The 14002-nt window shown below is 37.0% G+C and overlaps 1 protein-coding gene across 1 annotated transcript in view; it reads right to left on the bottom strand.

The window, feature by feature from the left end:
* The window catches only part of calcr (calcitonin receptor), an 84821-nt gene that overhangs the window by 21699 nt on the left and 49120 nt on the right, over positions 1 to 14002 (bottom strand). The window contains exons 5-9 of the mRNA XM_079828297.1: positions 12552 to 12655; positions 10509 to 10677; positions 10287 to 10397; positions 9679 to 9791; positions 6919 to 7010 (exon numbers count right to left, since the gene is read on the bottom strand). Coding sequence (XP_079684423.1) covers positions 6919 to 7010; positions 9679 to 9791; positions 10287 to 10397; positions 10509 to 10677; positions 12552 to 12655 — 589 coding nt within the window. The remainder of the gene's footprint in view (positions 1 to 6918; positions 7011 to 9678; positions 9792 to 10286; positions 10398 to 10508; positions 10678 to 12551; positions 12656 to 14002) is intronic.

The raw sequence follows: 14002 nt of genomic DNA, 5'->3' as shown, positions 1-14002 counted from the left end.
ATATATATATATATATATATATATATATATAAGCCAACAAAAATATAAAGATTAATTTGTTTGTTACAACATAACCAAAATTCTGAATAAAATAATAAGAGAGAGAGAACAGGATTTCTCAGTATGAAATGCTGCTTTGTTGTTGGTCAGGAGTTGTTAAATATGTCAAATTTGGGACGTAAAACAAGTCCACACCTGCATCAGGAAATATCATTGCAATCACTAAATTAAGATAGTCATGCTACTCACATGATTTCACTCAGTTTAACCTAAAATTGCCAGCAGAGATCAGCTGAGTGCAAAGCTGGGATGGGAGTGAAAGCTGAGCTCATTTTCCAAAGCTATTTCCCATATTCCTAACCAAATATTTCTGGCATTATTCGGTGGGGCATAAATTAAAGCTTAGTGCAGCTGTATGCTGACACGCACCTCTTTGAGCACCACATCTGGACCCAATAAGACAACATTAAGACTTTGACATCTCAGAAGATCGGCCTGTAAATATCACCATCGCACCGTAAAAACAAGCGTTGCTATGTTACACTTCCAGATAGTGTACCAAACCAGCTGAACACAAATTATATTATATGTGATGCATCATAATTGAAACAATACAAATATTTACAACTGCGAATACATAATCTGGCCCAGTGATATTTCAAAAAGTTGCAAGATGTAAACTTGTTGATCAGATCCACAAACAGAATGACGCCAAAGACATGTACTTTAAATAGTGCTCAAATTTTTCCCCAGTAATTTTGGTCTACATTTGCAGGGAAATGAAACATGCCATAATGCCATAATCATGAAATCAAATTAAACTGTGTGTCCAAACAACAGACTGTAATTACTTTATAAATGAAAACAAAACAAGTATTTATAGAGTGCTAATGTTGAAATTAGGCTTTAATAGAAATATGCTTTTAATACTTTAAGAGTACATTGACTCTCAATTTTTCAATGATTGCTTGGTGTACTGGAAAAATAATAATAAAATAAATACAGATACAGCTGTTATACTATGTGACATGTAACTCAAAAGTTTATGTGCCGTTTAATGTATATAAGACTATTTGGTTCCTCCATTTCATTACCCTTGAAATTAAGTTTACCCTAGGGGATACAGACATACGGAAACCACGTCAGCATGAAATGACACACACAACCTGACAAATACTACTCGTCATTTGGCCCAGGGCTTAGTGCAGCTCTGCCAGACAAATGGACACCAAGGATTTGCACTCAATAAAACAATGATGAGAAACTATCGTTTTTTGCGATGCCAGAGCCAAATGACCCTTCTCTTTCAGCCTGTAAGCAAGAGTGCAGTTGGGTCCTATTAAAAGTTCATTTGTTAATGTTAATGACAGAAGGATCACTAAATCGTTTAAACATCCATAAAAGCATGCACGCTCATTGAACTGAATCCCAAAATCCTATAATGTTCGGTGATGTTTTCATCGCAAGCACCAAATTAATAATCTTAAAGGGATCATGAATTAAAAATCAACTTTTCATTCATTCTTTGATATATAACAGTTCATCTTTATATAAGAACATCCTGTAAGTTTTGGAGCTGAAAACTTCCTTGTTAGTCAAAGAAAAGCTTTTATTGACACCAGGCCCAGCAAACGCTCGATCTCAGAATGTGCCAACCATTGACGTCAGAGTATGGTGAATCACCGCCTCAACAGAAGAAGAACAACACCTGATTCTGTAGCCCCACCCACCGATTATAGGCCTACGTGGAGCTAAACCGGATCGAACTTCCAAGCAATAAACATGCTGCATAAGCTTCATTGGGATTCCAATATTATGAATGCATGGATGAACTTTATTTTAAATGAATATCCAGCTCACGTGGGGAAGACATTGCGCGTTTGTTCCTTCATTTCACCACGGATTCGTTTGTAAACAAGAGACTGGATTTGCAGACAGAATGAGATTACATGAATGAATGAAGCATTTTTTTTTATGTGATGGTATTGCATTGTTACATATCGGTTGATATCTATTGATTATGTGTACGTGTGTAACTGAACATAACTTAGCACGCTGTCAAAGGCTGAAGAAGACTTTATTTGATGTGTTGTTGATTCATTGTCTTGCGATTCGTGATCAGACTTGGACATGTTTGGGCCAGGGCTTGCAAAGCCCAATGTCCCAGGGCAACGTCCTGCCGACGGGCTATCTTAAATAGTGAAATAACATTCCTTTCTTGATGTGCGTTGTTCACTCTCTTGAAAATACAATCGCGGAAGTTTTGATCATGCTGATTTGTCTGACTCTGCAGTGAGGCTTGTGCGTGCGTGTGTGTGTGTGTTAGTGATGCATGGTTCACGGTTATATCCACCGATTGGGCAGGCCAAGTTATAAAAAATAACATTCCAATTAATTGCGGGTGTATGAGAGATAAATCACTGTTTGTTTGATGAAATTTTGCGAGCCCTGTGGGGGAATCATTCCGGTTGGCGTTTTTCCACACGCTTTCAAAACAATCCCTCACGTGTACTTAAGAGGGAGCCGGAGCTCATTATAATATGCAAATCTTATCCAATCATAGCAGTGGGCGTTAACTTCCAAGTCTTCAGTGCGGCACGCCCATAAAAACCGAGCGTTCCATGAGAGAGGCTCAAACCAGGGTAGAAAATAGCCTATTACTTCTTCATTATGATGTTTTTGAATGTAAAAACCATGCGTCATAAGTTGACCTCAGACAACAGTATATATATATATATATATATATATATATATATATATATATATATATATATATATATATATATATATATATATATATATATATATATATATATATATATATATATATATATATATATATATATATATATATATATATATATTCATATATATATATATATATATATGAAAAAAGTTCATGACCCTATCAAGGGATAGTTCACCCAAAAATAAAAATGCTCAAATTGATGGTCCCTGTATGAATTTCTTTCGTCTTCTGAACACAAAATAAGACATTTTGAAGAATGGTGTTTTACTATGGAAGTGTCAATGGGGTCCATAAACTGTTTGGTTATCCATATTTTTCAAAATATCTTCTTTGTTCAGAAGAAGAAAGAAATTCATACAGGTTTGTAACAACTTGAGAGTGAGTAAATTGTATTTTTTGGGTGAAATATCCCTTTAATAACTGCAATTTGACAAAAATAAACTCTTATGTGAACAGCATTGAAGTCCACACAACTGTACCTTTGAATAGTTTGGACACACATACTCATTCTTTTATTATTGTGAATTCCCACCTTTTAAAACAATAGTAAAGACATCAATCTATGAGATAAAACAAATGAACGTATGGGCAATAAAATCTGTTGTCGCTCTGTTTAGATTCCTACTCGTTCTCTCAACTTTATAAGATGAATGCTTGCTTTTTAAACTGTTTTAATGGTGTTCCCATTTATGATGGACAACTGTTGGCTGCTTTTCTTTCCCAATACGGTCCAACCCAACCATTTAAAAATGGTTTGTAAAGAAATTGTAGTTGGGTTCATTCTCCTACTGAAAGAAAAAATTTCAGCCAATTAAAACAGGTTCTCCAGTAGAATTTTCCTGCTTTTTGCACATTTAAACAGAATGTCCAAGTTCTTCTGATGAAAAGCCTTTCTTGTTTATGCGTTAAGTTTTTAGAGACCACCTTTCTAGACAGCGATTGGGTGGTCTGGTGTAACTTTCACTTCCAGTTGAGACTGAGACATCCAAACACTTGGATATTGTTTGTACGTTCTCACTCCCAAGGCGTCAAAATCTGAAGCATGTCAAGTGCCTTTCGCGTCATAATGAAGATGCTAAAGGTACCCCTAAGCATCATTTTTTTGTTCCAGGAGCAGGGCCGTGCAGAGAGTTCTTCAGGGGCAGGGGCTCAAATAGAAAAAAGGGGCAATATGCAAATATATATATATATATATATATATATATATATATATATATATATATATATATATATATATATATATATATATATCCTTATGCTCATCAAGCCTGCATTTATTTAATCAAAAATACAGAAAAAAACAGTAGCCTAATATTGTGAAATATTATTACATTATGTTCTTTTTAACGTTTTATTAATCAAAGAATCTTTTCATCATTGACATTAAATCCTCATATTAGAATGATTTCTGAATGATCATGTGACACTGAAGAGTGGAGTAATGATGCTGAAAATCCAGCTGTAATCACATGAATATATTATATTTTAAATTATTTTAAAATAGAAAACCATTATTTTAATAATATTTCACAATATTGCTGTTTTTATCAAATAAATGCAGGCTTTATGAGCATAAGAGACTTCTTTCATAATGCTGCATAATATAAAAAAATGGTAACATAATAATGTCCTTTCACGTAACAATTTCGCCAGCCTACACTTCACATAATAGGCCTGTAGGTGCCGGTGCTTGGGTTTTGTTAACTTTGATAGTTTCATGAAATAGTAAACGGTGTATCAATATAGGCTACATAAACACAAGTGAATTTAACACTACTTACCATTAATGCGACTTTTGCTACTACTGCATGGTTTTGTGCAGGGATTTGTTTGTTGTCAGTTAAAATCCATTTTGTCAGTGATGCAATTCATAAAATGAGACAAACTGCAGGAAATCGTTCCACAAACGTTAGTTCGTCTGTCCATGTAATTTTCAACTGATTTATGAACAAGAACAGAAAATTACCGCTCCACTTCACATCGCCCAATGGAATTTGAACTTGCTTTGCCAGATCACGATTGGTTGGTGTATATACATGACTAACGGGCATTGGTGAATTGTGTAATACTTTAAAATATATAATATATAGATTTGTAATTAAATCAACACATTTGCTCTGATTATGGATGAAAAAAAAAAATATTGGTTTACTTTTTTCCCGCGAGGCCACGCACTCTCTGAAAGGACCATATTTGGCTCGAGAGCCGTTTCCGAAAAGTGGAAAATCAGCAGTCAATCAAAACGCACGCGACCCATAGCAGCGCGTTATGGCAACGCCTTAACAGAAATTGTCCGACTTTTGAGCCGTTCGTTACTATTGTATACATTGTCATGTTGTAATAATCACATTTATTTAGTTTTATTGACCACGATATTATCATTGATATTTGTCTGAGAGGGGCACTTTTGATTCATTTTGAAAAAGGGCAGGGGCTCGAGCACCCAAAGCCCCCCCCCTCGGCACGTGCCTGTCCAGGAGAAACCTTTGTCGTCATTCACAGGTGAGTTGGGCATGGGAATGTTATTGTCATGATGAAATTATATATTGGGTAATGATTTTGCCATTATGACAGTTTGTGTGATTCTCAATTTAATCAGCCAGCATCATTTTATTTACATTTATTTACACTATTTAGACACGTTTGAACATGTAAATCAACCCCATCCCATCCCTAAACCTACCCATTTGTGTATTATATGATATAAAACACAGGATATAACAGGCAGATACGACTGCAGCCACAATTTATTCAAAATTATCAAATATTACAAGTGTTTTTAGGCCAAACGATTGATTTGTGTGAAGAAAATCCCCAAAAGCGATCTCCATCCGCCGAAGATCGTGCACATATTAAAATTTTAAAAATTGCCGCCCCAAGAAAGAAAGTCTCGTGACTGATTGTGTCATGCTCAAGAGTCGTGTGTATTATTTGAATGAGATATGACTGAGTGCGTGTGTGTGTTCACGGAGCGGCGGGATCATCATTTCAGCGATTAAAACATTAAGATCAACTCTGTTCTTTACATGAAGATATCGTATGACTTCAGAAGACTTGGAATGCAATACTTTTATACTGCTTTTGGTCAGTTTTTGCAATAAATACCTGTGACTGTACATTTATTTGCCTGTTACGGGTTTTATATTGTTTAGAAGTGGGTAGGTTTAGGGTAGGAGTGGGGTTAGTTGCTCCAAAATATAAAAGTAGCCTATAAATATTCATAAAATCATCTGCTTTTACAAATGCAAAGAATTAAACACGTCTTGACCAGACGCATTTGGGCAAACAACTGAAATCTATGGAGCACCCTGAGCGTCAATATAGTGAAGCCTAGGGGTATCTTTAGTATCTTCATTGTGACGCGGAGGGCACTTGACCATGCTTCAGATTTTGACGCCTTGGAAGTGAGAATGGGTTGCAATAATTCAACGGCCCAGTCAATTATTCCATACTTGTTCGTATAACTGATTTTAACCTGTATAAAATTATAGGATTCCAAAATAGCAAATGTTGTTTTTTATTTGTTTTTATCTTCACACTGAAATAATTCCCTTTGGGCTTCAGTTTGCATACAAACATGAATTGAATTTAAATGTATGATTTGCAGTTCAGTCAAATAAGGTGATTGGTTTTGATGCATTCACGATCCCGAGGCACTGTATATGCTAATTCAGCCAACAAGCCCAGAGAAAAGGCACATTTTCCTGACTTTGTGGAAGTTATAGCCTGATCCAGAGTCGTATATAATTCAAGGGTTAATGCATTTAACTTCAGGGTTCAGACTGCATTTCCGTGTGACCCTGCTGACGGGAACGCCTATCCATCTTTTCTATTCATTTTGAATTGGCCACTGTGATAAATGGGGTAACCGAGAGCCTTTTGGTAAATCTCTCTTTGAAAAGCTTAAACGAGGACTCCGTCAATTAAATAAATCTCAGCCGCCACCGCAGCACTCTACCTCCACACCGTCACCGTCAACAGCTCTGATAAATGACAAAATGTTTGAGAGTAGACAACACACAGCCCTGCCAGGAACAAGTAAACAACTGAGCAACCCATCATCGAGAGGTTTATTGATCGCTCTGAAGAAACTGCAGCTACGCAGCAGATATTTCTGGCCTTCTTCGAGACGTATGGGTGGAGACAGTCAAGGGGAGATGGAAACTCACCTGAAATAAAAGAATATGGCCAGTGAGATGAGGAGGGACACTATAGAAAGAGCATGACCCACAATCGCCATGTAATACAAAATATACGCCATCTGAAATGAGACAAATAATGTTATGGTCAAACCACGTTTTCATGTTTTTTTTGTTCAGCTTTTATATTCAAATGTATTCTTGAATATTGTAGTCTTAATGATACAAAAAGTAGAGAAAAATTGTATAAATGTAAATTAAAATCTAATAGAAAAAATATATCATATAAGATTTCAGTCTCTGAAAGGACAAACTTTACTTATGCACAGTATTTAAAGTGCGTTATTACATTGATATTCTGTTTATAATTAGTTGTCATATGATTAGAAACATTCACAACCTGATACTTCAATTTTAAGTATATTTTGAGGTATTAAACGTAACGTAACAATAAAAAATATGATATAAGCAGTGTGATATTTACCAGTAAGTTTCATGCAACAAGGATAAAATCTCAAAGTAGGCCTAAAAATAGCATTGAAAGTGAATATCCAAATTTGTTGTGGCTTTTTTATGAAGTCCATCTGGTGTGATGGAGTGAAGTGCACAGATTTTATTTGAGTTTGCCTGAGCTGACATTTTCTCTCTATCCCTCACTTTGTAAAGCAGCCGTTGTACGGATCTGAAACCATTGTGTTATGAATAATTTTCAGAGCCGCTGTCCCCCAGAAAAGCTGTTAAGTTAAACTGAAACTGCCTTGTGTAGACATTACGCTTCACTGCCACTGAGTCTGAAAGAAACACTCCAATCCAACATTCCCTTCAGGAACAGCTTTTAAATAGTATGAAACTGTATCACTGTATCTATCATATTTATGCTTTTTTAATGATATTGTGGTAGGTTTGCCCAGAAAAGTTGATCTGCTAATTATGTGTCTTGTTTTCTTTTGCAATATTTATATACACATTTTAGAAAACCAACAGCTAGTCTGCTATATGGATATTCTGCCAAGCTGTGACTCAGCCCTACATGTTCAAACCCATTGGCTAAATCACAGGGAATAAAGTATTTACATTGAAAATCTTGCACTCTTAACATCCCAGTTAACATTAAGAATGTTTTCCTAATGTTACCATTAAGTTATGAAAACATTATTCCTGAATGTTAAAAACGTCCAGTTTTTTTAATGTTACTGGAAGAATGTTTGTTCATAATGCGAGTTATGAAGTTATGAACAAACCTTCTTCCAGTACTGTTAATAGAACATTCATTCAAACTTATCTGGTCTTTAACTCTTTCCTCGCCATTGGCAGAATTTTACGGCATTTACGAGACAACGCTTCCTTGGGAATTACGGAATTTTCTGGCTTTCCGTGTTTTCACTGTTATTTGGTAGGGGGCGCTATTACACATTTTATGAAAGAGTAGAGAATCTCTGGATTAAAACACAGGTGAAAAATGCGCAGAAACAAGCGATTAAAGCATTACTTATGCAAGTTGTAGTCTTTTAAAAAAAAAAAAATTTTTTGTCAGCTTTTTTGTCCAAAATGTTGCTTTTTATGAAATTTACCCACATTCAAGTATTGATAAAAAAGAATGCATAAAGCTCTAATAATAACGTTTTTTTAGGCCCGATGCAGAAGTATAAACTTTATTTACACATTGTTCATGGATCTTTTTCCTGAAACCTTTTAAGCCGTTTTTCCACCGCAGGAACTTTCCCCAGGAACTAGGAACTTTGGGGTGGTACTGGAACCAGGGTCTAAATGAAGTTCCGGGTAAATATTTCCCCTTCCGAACGGCCCTGCTCCCGAGGTAAAACTTTTTCAAAGTTCAGGAACTTTTGGGGGTGGGACTGGGGCGCTGAACATGCTGATTGGTTGCTCACGCAGCATGCTGATTGGTAGCTCACGCAGCATTTTATTTCAACCAGCATTTTTAAAAGTCTTTTGCGAGGTTCGTTCTGCTTTCAGTAAATATCAGTCTTTTGCTCTTTCTGTCCGATGGCACGCGTTCGTCTCAGCCATCTCACGGTCAATGTACTTAATAGCTGATAATAACATACGTTGTCTTATTTTAAATCTAGCTTTACGAGATTTCAGAATACGCTTTAGTATCAGTGCTCATCTCTTTATCGCCGTTTTGTTAATTACCTATTTAGTAAACCAATACATAACCAGCAAAAGCAACACAGCTTGAATCCCCTACGTACTTGTTATTGTTGCAGACAGTATCGCACAAAAATGATTCCTGTCCATCGCTTACTGGGAGGAGCAGCCGCGTGCACGTGTCTGGACTAATTTGCATAATCTTCACTGTACTTTAGACCACAGTGGAAACGCAGACAGTAGCAGGTCTGGGGGAAAAAAAGTTCCTGTAAAACAAGTTCCTGGTACAAATTGTTCCGGGTAATTTCAGTGGAAACGGGGCTCACGTTGTATGTTGTCATTTTGTTGTTGCTACTTGTTTTAGAATGCTCAATATTCAAAAGTAACTCCCATAATGTTTGCAAAATGATCAAATGAAATGTTCCCTTTACTGTCATATAACTAAGAAAACACGTTTTCAAAACATTTGAACATTTTAACGTTTTGAATGTTCCGAAATAACGCTTTCATAACTTAATGGGAACATTAGCACAACTTTCTTGGAACATATTTTTTGTTAGCTGGGATGTGTACTGTAAGAGTTTCTTTTCATAACATCTGACCCTTTAATTCAGAAATATTCATAACAATAAAACTTCCTTTAAGACAAGTGTAGAATTTAAGGATGGCCCATCCTCCTACCTTGAGCTTGTCCTTGGTATGAGCAATGCAAAGGGTGTAGTTGGACCATGTCCTGTTTGTTTCAGGGTGTCTGAACCAGTTTCCAGTCTCATCACAATACTTGGTGACCTTTTCTAAATGAACAAGGAAAAAGCCATTACACTTTAGCTTTTTACGTAACCCTGATAGAAAGGCTCAAAATCTTCAAAAACACATCTGTGATTTTATTTGTAAGTCCAATTTTTTTAAATTATCCTTTGAGAAACCTTCAAGAATTGAGGTGGCGTAGACTAATACAGGTTCTAAACTGGTTTTGCTTCAAGATGAACCAGAACGGTTATCTGTGAAAACTACAGCTGTATTCACGGCATAATTACCGCAATAATGAGATGACAGCACGTGACGTTCTACTCTACGAGCTGTTATATGCTACAACAATATGTATCCGCAGCGGTCAGGTGGTACAAGTCGGAATTTGCAAGTTGTAATTACGAGTTCTACGAGTTCTCCAGCTTTTAACAAATCGGAATCTCGTAATTATGGTAATTCCAAAATGGTGTGAACGTAGCTTAACAACACAGTTTTGTTTCGTTTCCAAAAAATCTAAACAAAAAGGGAAAGAATTGTACCAGTGGAGTCAAAGTCAGGGAAGTAATTGGGACAGTACTGAGAAGTGTACGTTCCTGCCAGAGTGTCGTCCCAGCATAGCCATCCATCCCACGTGCGGTTACAGTATGGACCTAAAGACAAGCACACAAACAATCAGGGCCAATTCCAGCGAGCAATTGCTCTTTGCACTTTGCGCTAATGATTCAATCTAAAGCCTCTTCTGAGGCTCCCTGTTTCCACACCTGATTTGTTATATGGCTGGTCTCTGTTCATTTTCTCAAAGCATTTATATTGACCATCGATGATCTTCTTCCTCTCCTCCGCTTTCTGAGTCACTACAGGGCTGACCTGACTCTCAGCTGTAGGATCCAGCTCCGTCTCTGTCTCTAAAAAGCCATGAACTGGTAACGTCTGAAGAAGAAAGCATTCGTTTTGAGAATACACATAAAATAAGCCTCTGATTTTAGACCTATTGGATAATTAGGGGCCAAGCACTGAAGTGTGTGTTCTTTTTCTTTTGAGCTTATGGAGGAGTCTATATAACCATTTTTTAAAGAAGTTGTGAAATTTGGCCCTCTAGTTGAGGAGAGTCTGATTATTCATGCCAATTTTGGGTTCCTTCAAATCCCTCTAACCTCACCAACCCATCAAAGCTGCACTTTCTGCTTTCTACATTTATTACATTTACATTTATGCATTTGGTAGTCGCTTTTATCCAAAGCGACTTAGGGGGATTGTCAACATGGAGCAACATGGAGTAAAGTGCCTTGCTCAAGGACACACTGGTGGTGACCGTTGGGATCGAACCAGCAACCTTCTGCATATCAGTTCCATGGTTTAACCCACTGGTTTAACCACCATCTCTCACTATCTTTCTATCTGCTTATAACTTTTCATCCAATCCAAAGTTCATTGTGCCAGTTCAAGTTTTAAATAGGAAAAATATCGAAACTCTTTGGTCATTTTTTAAGCGAGATGCTAACAGTCTAATCAGATTCAATGATCTATGCTAAGCTATGCTAAAAGTGCAAACGCCAGACCCGGAGATCGGCTGAATGGTTTCGAAAACGGTAAAACTCAACTGTTTAACTCATAGGGGAGTTAGAAAATAAGCCTATTTTCAAAAAAAGTGGAGTGTTCCTTTAAAGTATTAATTTGTTTAATTAGACACCATTTTTGATGATACATTTGTATTAAATCATACAACTTTATGGAATCCAGAAAAATCAAATGGAAAAAATGGAATTTAGTGAAAAATAAAACGGATTTCATGGGGCCCTAAATTAAAAGGTAGTTCATTCGGGACCACTTAAGTCAAAAAATACCATAGACAAACATTTTAGTCAACTTTTATTGGCATGTTTTGCTAAAGTTACATTTGGCGGTTTGGCTCTGTTTTAAATTCCCCGTCCTTTTCATGAGCTCCATGAAAACCTAAGAAAGGGAACAGCAGCAGCTTCTGAGGATAACCTCCAATTTAGCAACTGGGAGAGCAGCAAAAAATCCCCCCATTGAGAACAGAGCATGCATCAATGACAACAGAATGACAATAGCTACGTTTACATGGGCACTTTTGGCTGAATCATTCCGATGGATTAATCCGAACATGCTAAACAAGTGATCGGGTTGATGTGCGTGAATTAATCTTTTGGATTAATCTTTTGACATGAGCACATGTCAAAAGTCCTTATGAGGAGATGACCAGTGCCGAGGGGGGCACCACAAGAAAATGCAGCGAGTGACACACAAACCCGCCTCCCCTCACTCACTCGTTTCGTTTGCTCCGGATGAATATTGTGGGTGTTACAGGGCTCGAATTTCGTTGTGGGATTACGAATAATTTTACTCATTCCCTCAGATTTTGTGCTCACATCCAAAGAACACGCACATATAGCTGCCTCTCAGTACTAAATTGAGTTATTTTCCGCTGCTTATTGCACTTAAACAGTCAAATACACATAAAATAATGTCAAAATGCCAGTCTTGGTGAGTATTCATGTAAACATAGTCAGTCATGTTTTAAGTGAACGTGAAGTTGAGAAAGAAAATGCATGTGTAACAGTATAATGGATCAGGTCTTAAAGTGACAGCAGCCTAATATACCTGCTGCCAAATTATGAGATATTAAAAATATCTATATGGTTTTCCCCCATGGTATCGATGTCAAACTTGTGGCCAATGAAAATGCTGGCTATAACTTTAGAAAATCACTAGCCATAGTGGCTGTTGAGCAAAAAAGTTAATGTCAAGCCCTGTCTACAACTCATTAGTGTGCTGTATTTTACCTTAATTTTTTCCTTTGAGAATGTGAGACAGTGGGACCAGGTCTTATTGATGGATGAACTGTGTACCCAGTTGCCAGATTCATCACAGTATTTGGTTACTTTTTCTGCAAGGAAAAAGAAAGTTTAGTGTAATGACTTGAGCTTAAGGTTGTACTCACACTATACTTAAAAAAAATCTTGGGTTCTTTTTTCTACCCAAATCCTGAGTTAAGCCTTTTGGGTTATTTTTTTCAGTATTTGGGTAGTTTTGTGTTATCCAGCTCCTGGGTCAGACGTAACGTAACAATCACAGGCTTTTTGCGACCTCTTCAGGAGAGAGCAGTGCAGCTCCGTCAAATTGGTGCATGTCTTCGGTAAAAAACAGGTTTGTGTACATGCTATTTCATTTATAAATTCGTTATTGTGCTGTATATAATTTAGTTTTATGCAAAGCAACATACAGGGGCACAATGTGAGTCACCTAAACGAGAGTCACGTCAGTCTTTTTGCCTGATGCCTCGCATTAAATGTTATTATATGCATATTTCGGCTACGAGAGAAACGCAGGGCAGCGGTCTGAAGTTAGAAGTTCCCCCGCTGATCATGATACAAGCTCCGGCACGAGATCCAGTGCCGTTATGGAAACAGAGACTGGTCGACTACACTTTAAATTACTTCTAAGTGTAACATTTGTACTTGTAATATTTGTTAAACGAGCTTTAATGTTTATAGGAGATTTGATGTTTATTACACTCAAAAAATGCTGTGTTAAAAATAACCCAAGTTGGGTTGAAAATGGACTAACCCAGCAATTGGGTTATTTTTAACCCAGCATTTTAGAGTGTATGTATTAAAAAGTATATAAAATATGATTGGAGAAAAAAAAGACATTATGATGCAAGCCAGTGTCGATTATTTAAAAACGTTTAGAGGATTTAAGATAATCCATGTACATTACTCATTTATGAAGTAAAAAAAAAATAATAATAGTATTATAGTAAAAACGAATCAACTACGCTGGGTTAAATCAACCCATTATGCTGGGTTAAATTAACCCAACATCTGTCCTATATTTACCCAGCCCTTGGGTTGTTTTTAACAAAGTGTTCTTTTAGAGTGTACGTGATCTGAACTGTGCCGGAACCAGGGCCGTGCACAGGGGGGTGGCCCGGCGGCTATAGCCACTGCCCCTCTGCCCTCATCAGCTGAGGTGCCCCTCTTGCAGTCTTTGGTCGCTACCCATCCCCGCTAAAAGTGTTCTGTTTTCCCTCCGCTAAAGATCCACCGATTCCGCAAATCCTCTACCGTGTTTTCCCGCTTGCTCTCCAGTGTCACTCCGAGTCTGTGCGCGGAAATCTGGAAAGCGGAGACGACAGTTCCAGAATGTCGTTGCATTAACAGTATGCATTACAATTAGTAATTTGGTAGTTTGTTTTTGTATTTCTGTCTGTATTATTTTGCTCCTGATCTTC

Source organism: Gobio gobio (assembly GCF_949357685.1).
Source record: "Gobio gobio genome assembly, chromosome: 11".
NCBI lineage: Eukaryota > Metazoa > Chordata > Actinopteri > Cypriniformes > Gobionidae > Gobio > Gobio gobio.
Note: the sequence above shows the minus strand (reverse complement) of the source record. Positions and strands in the feature narration are given on the sequence as shown.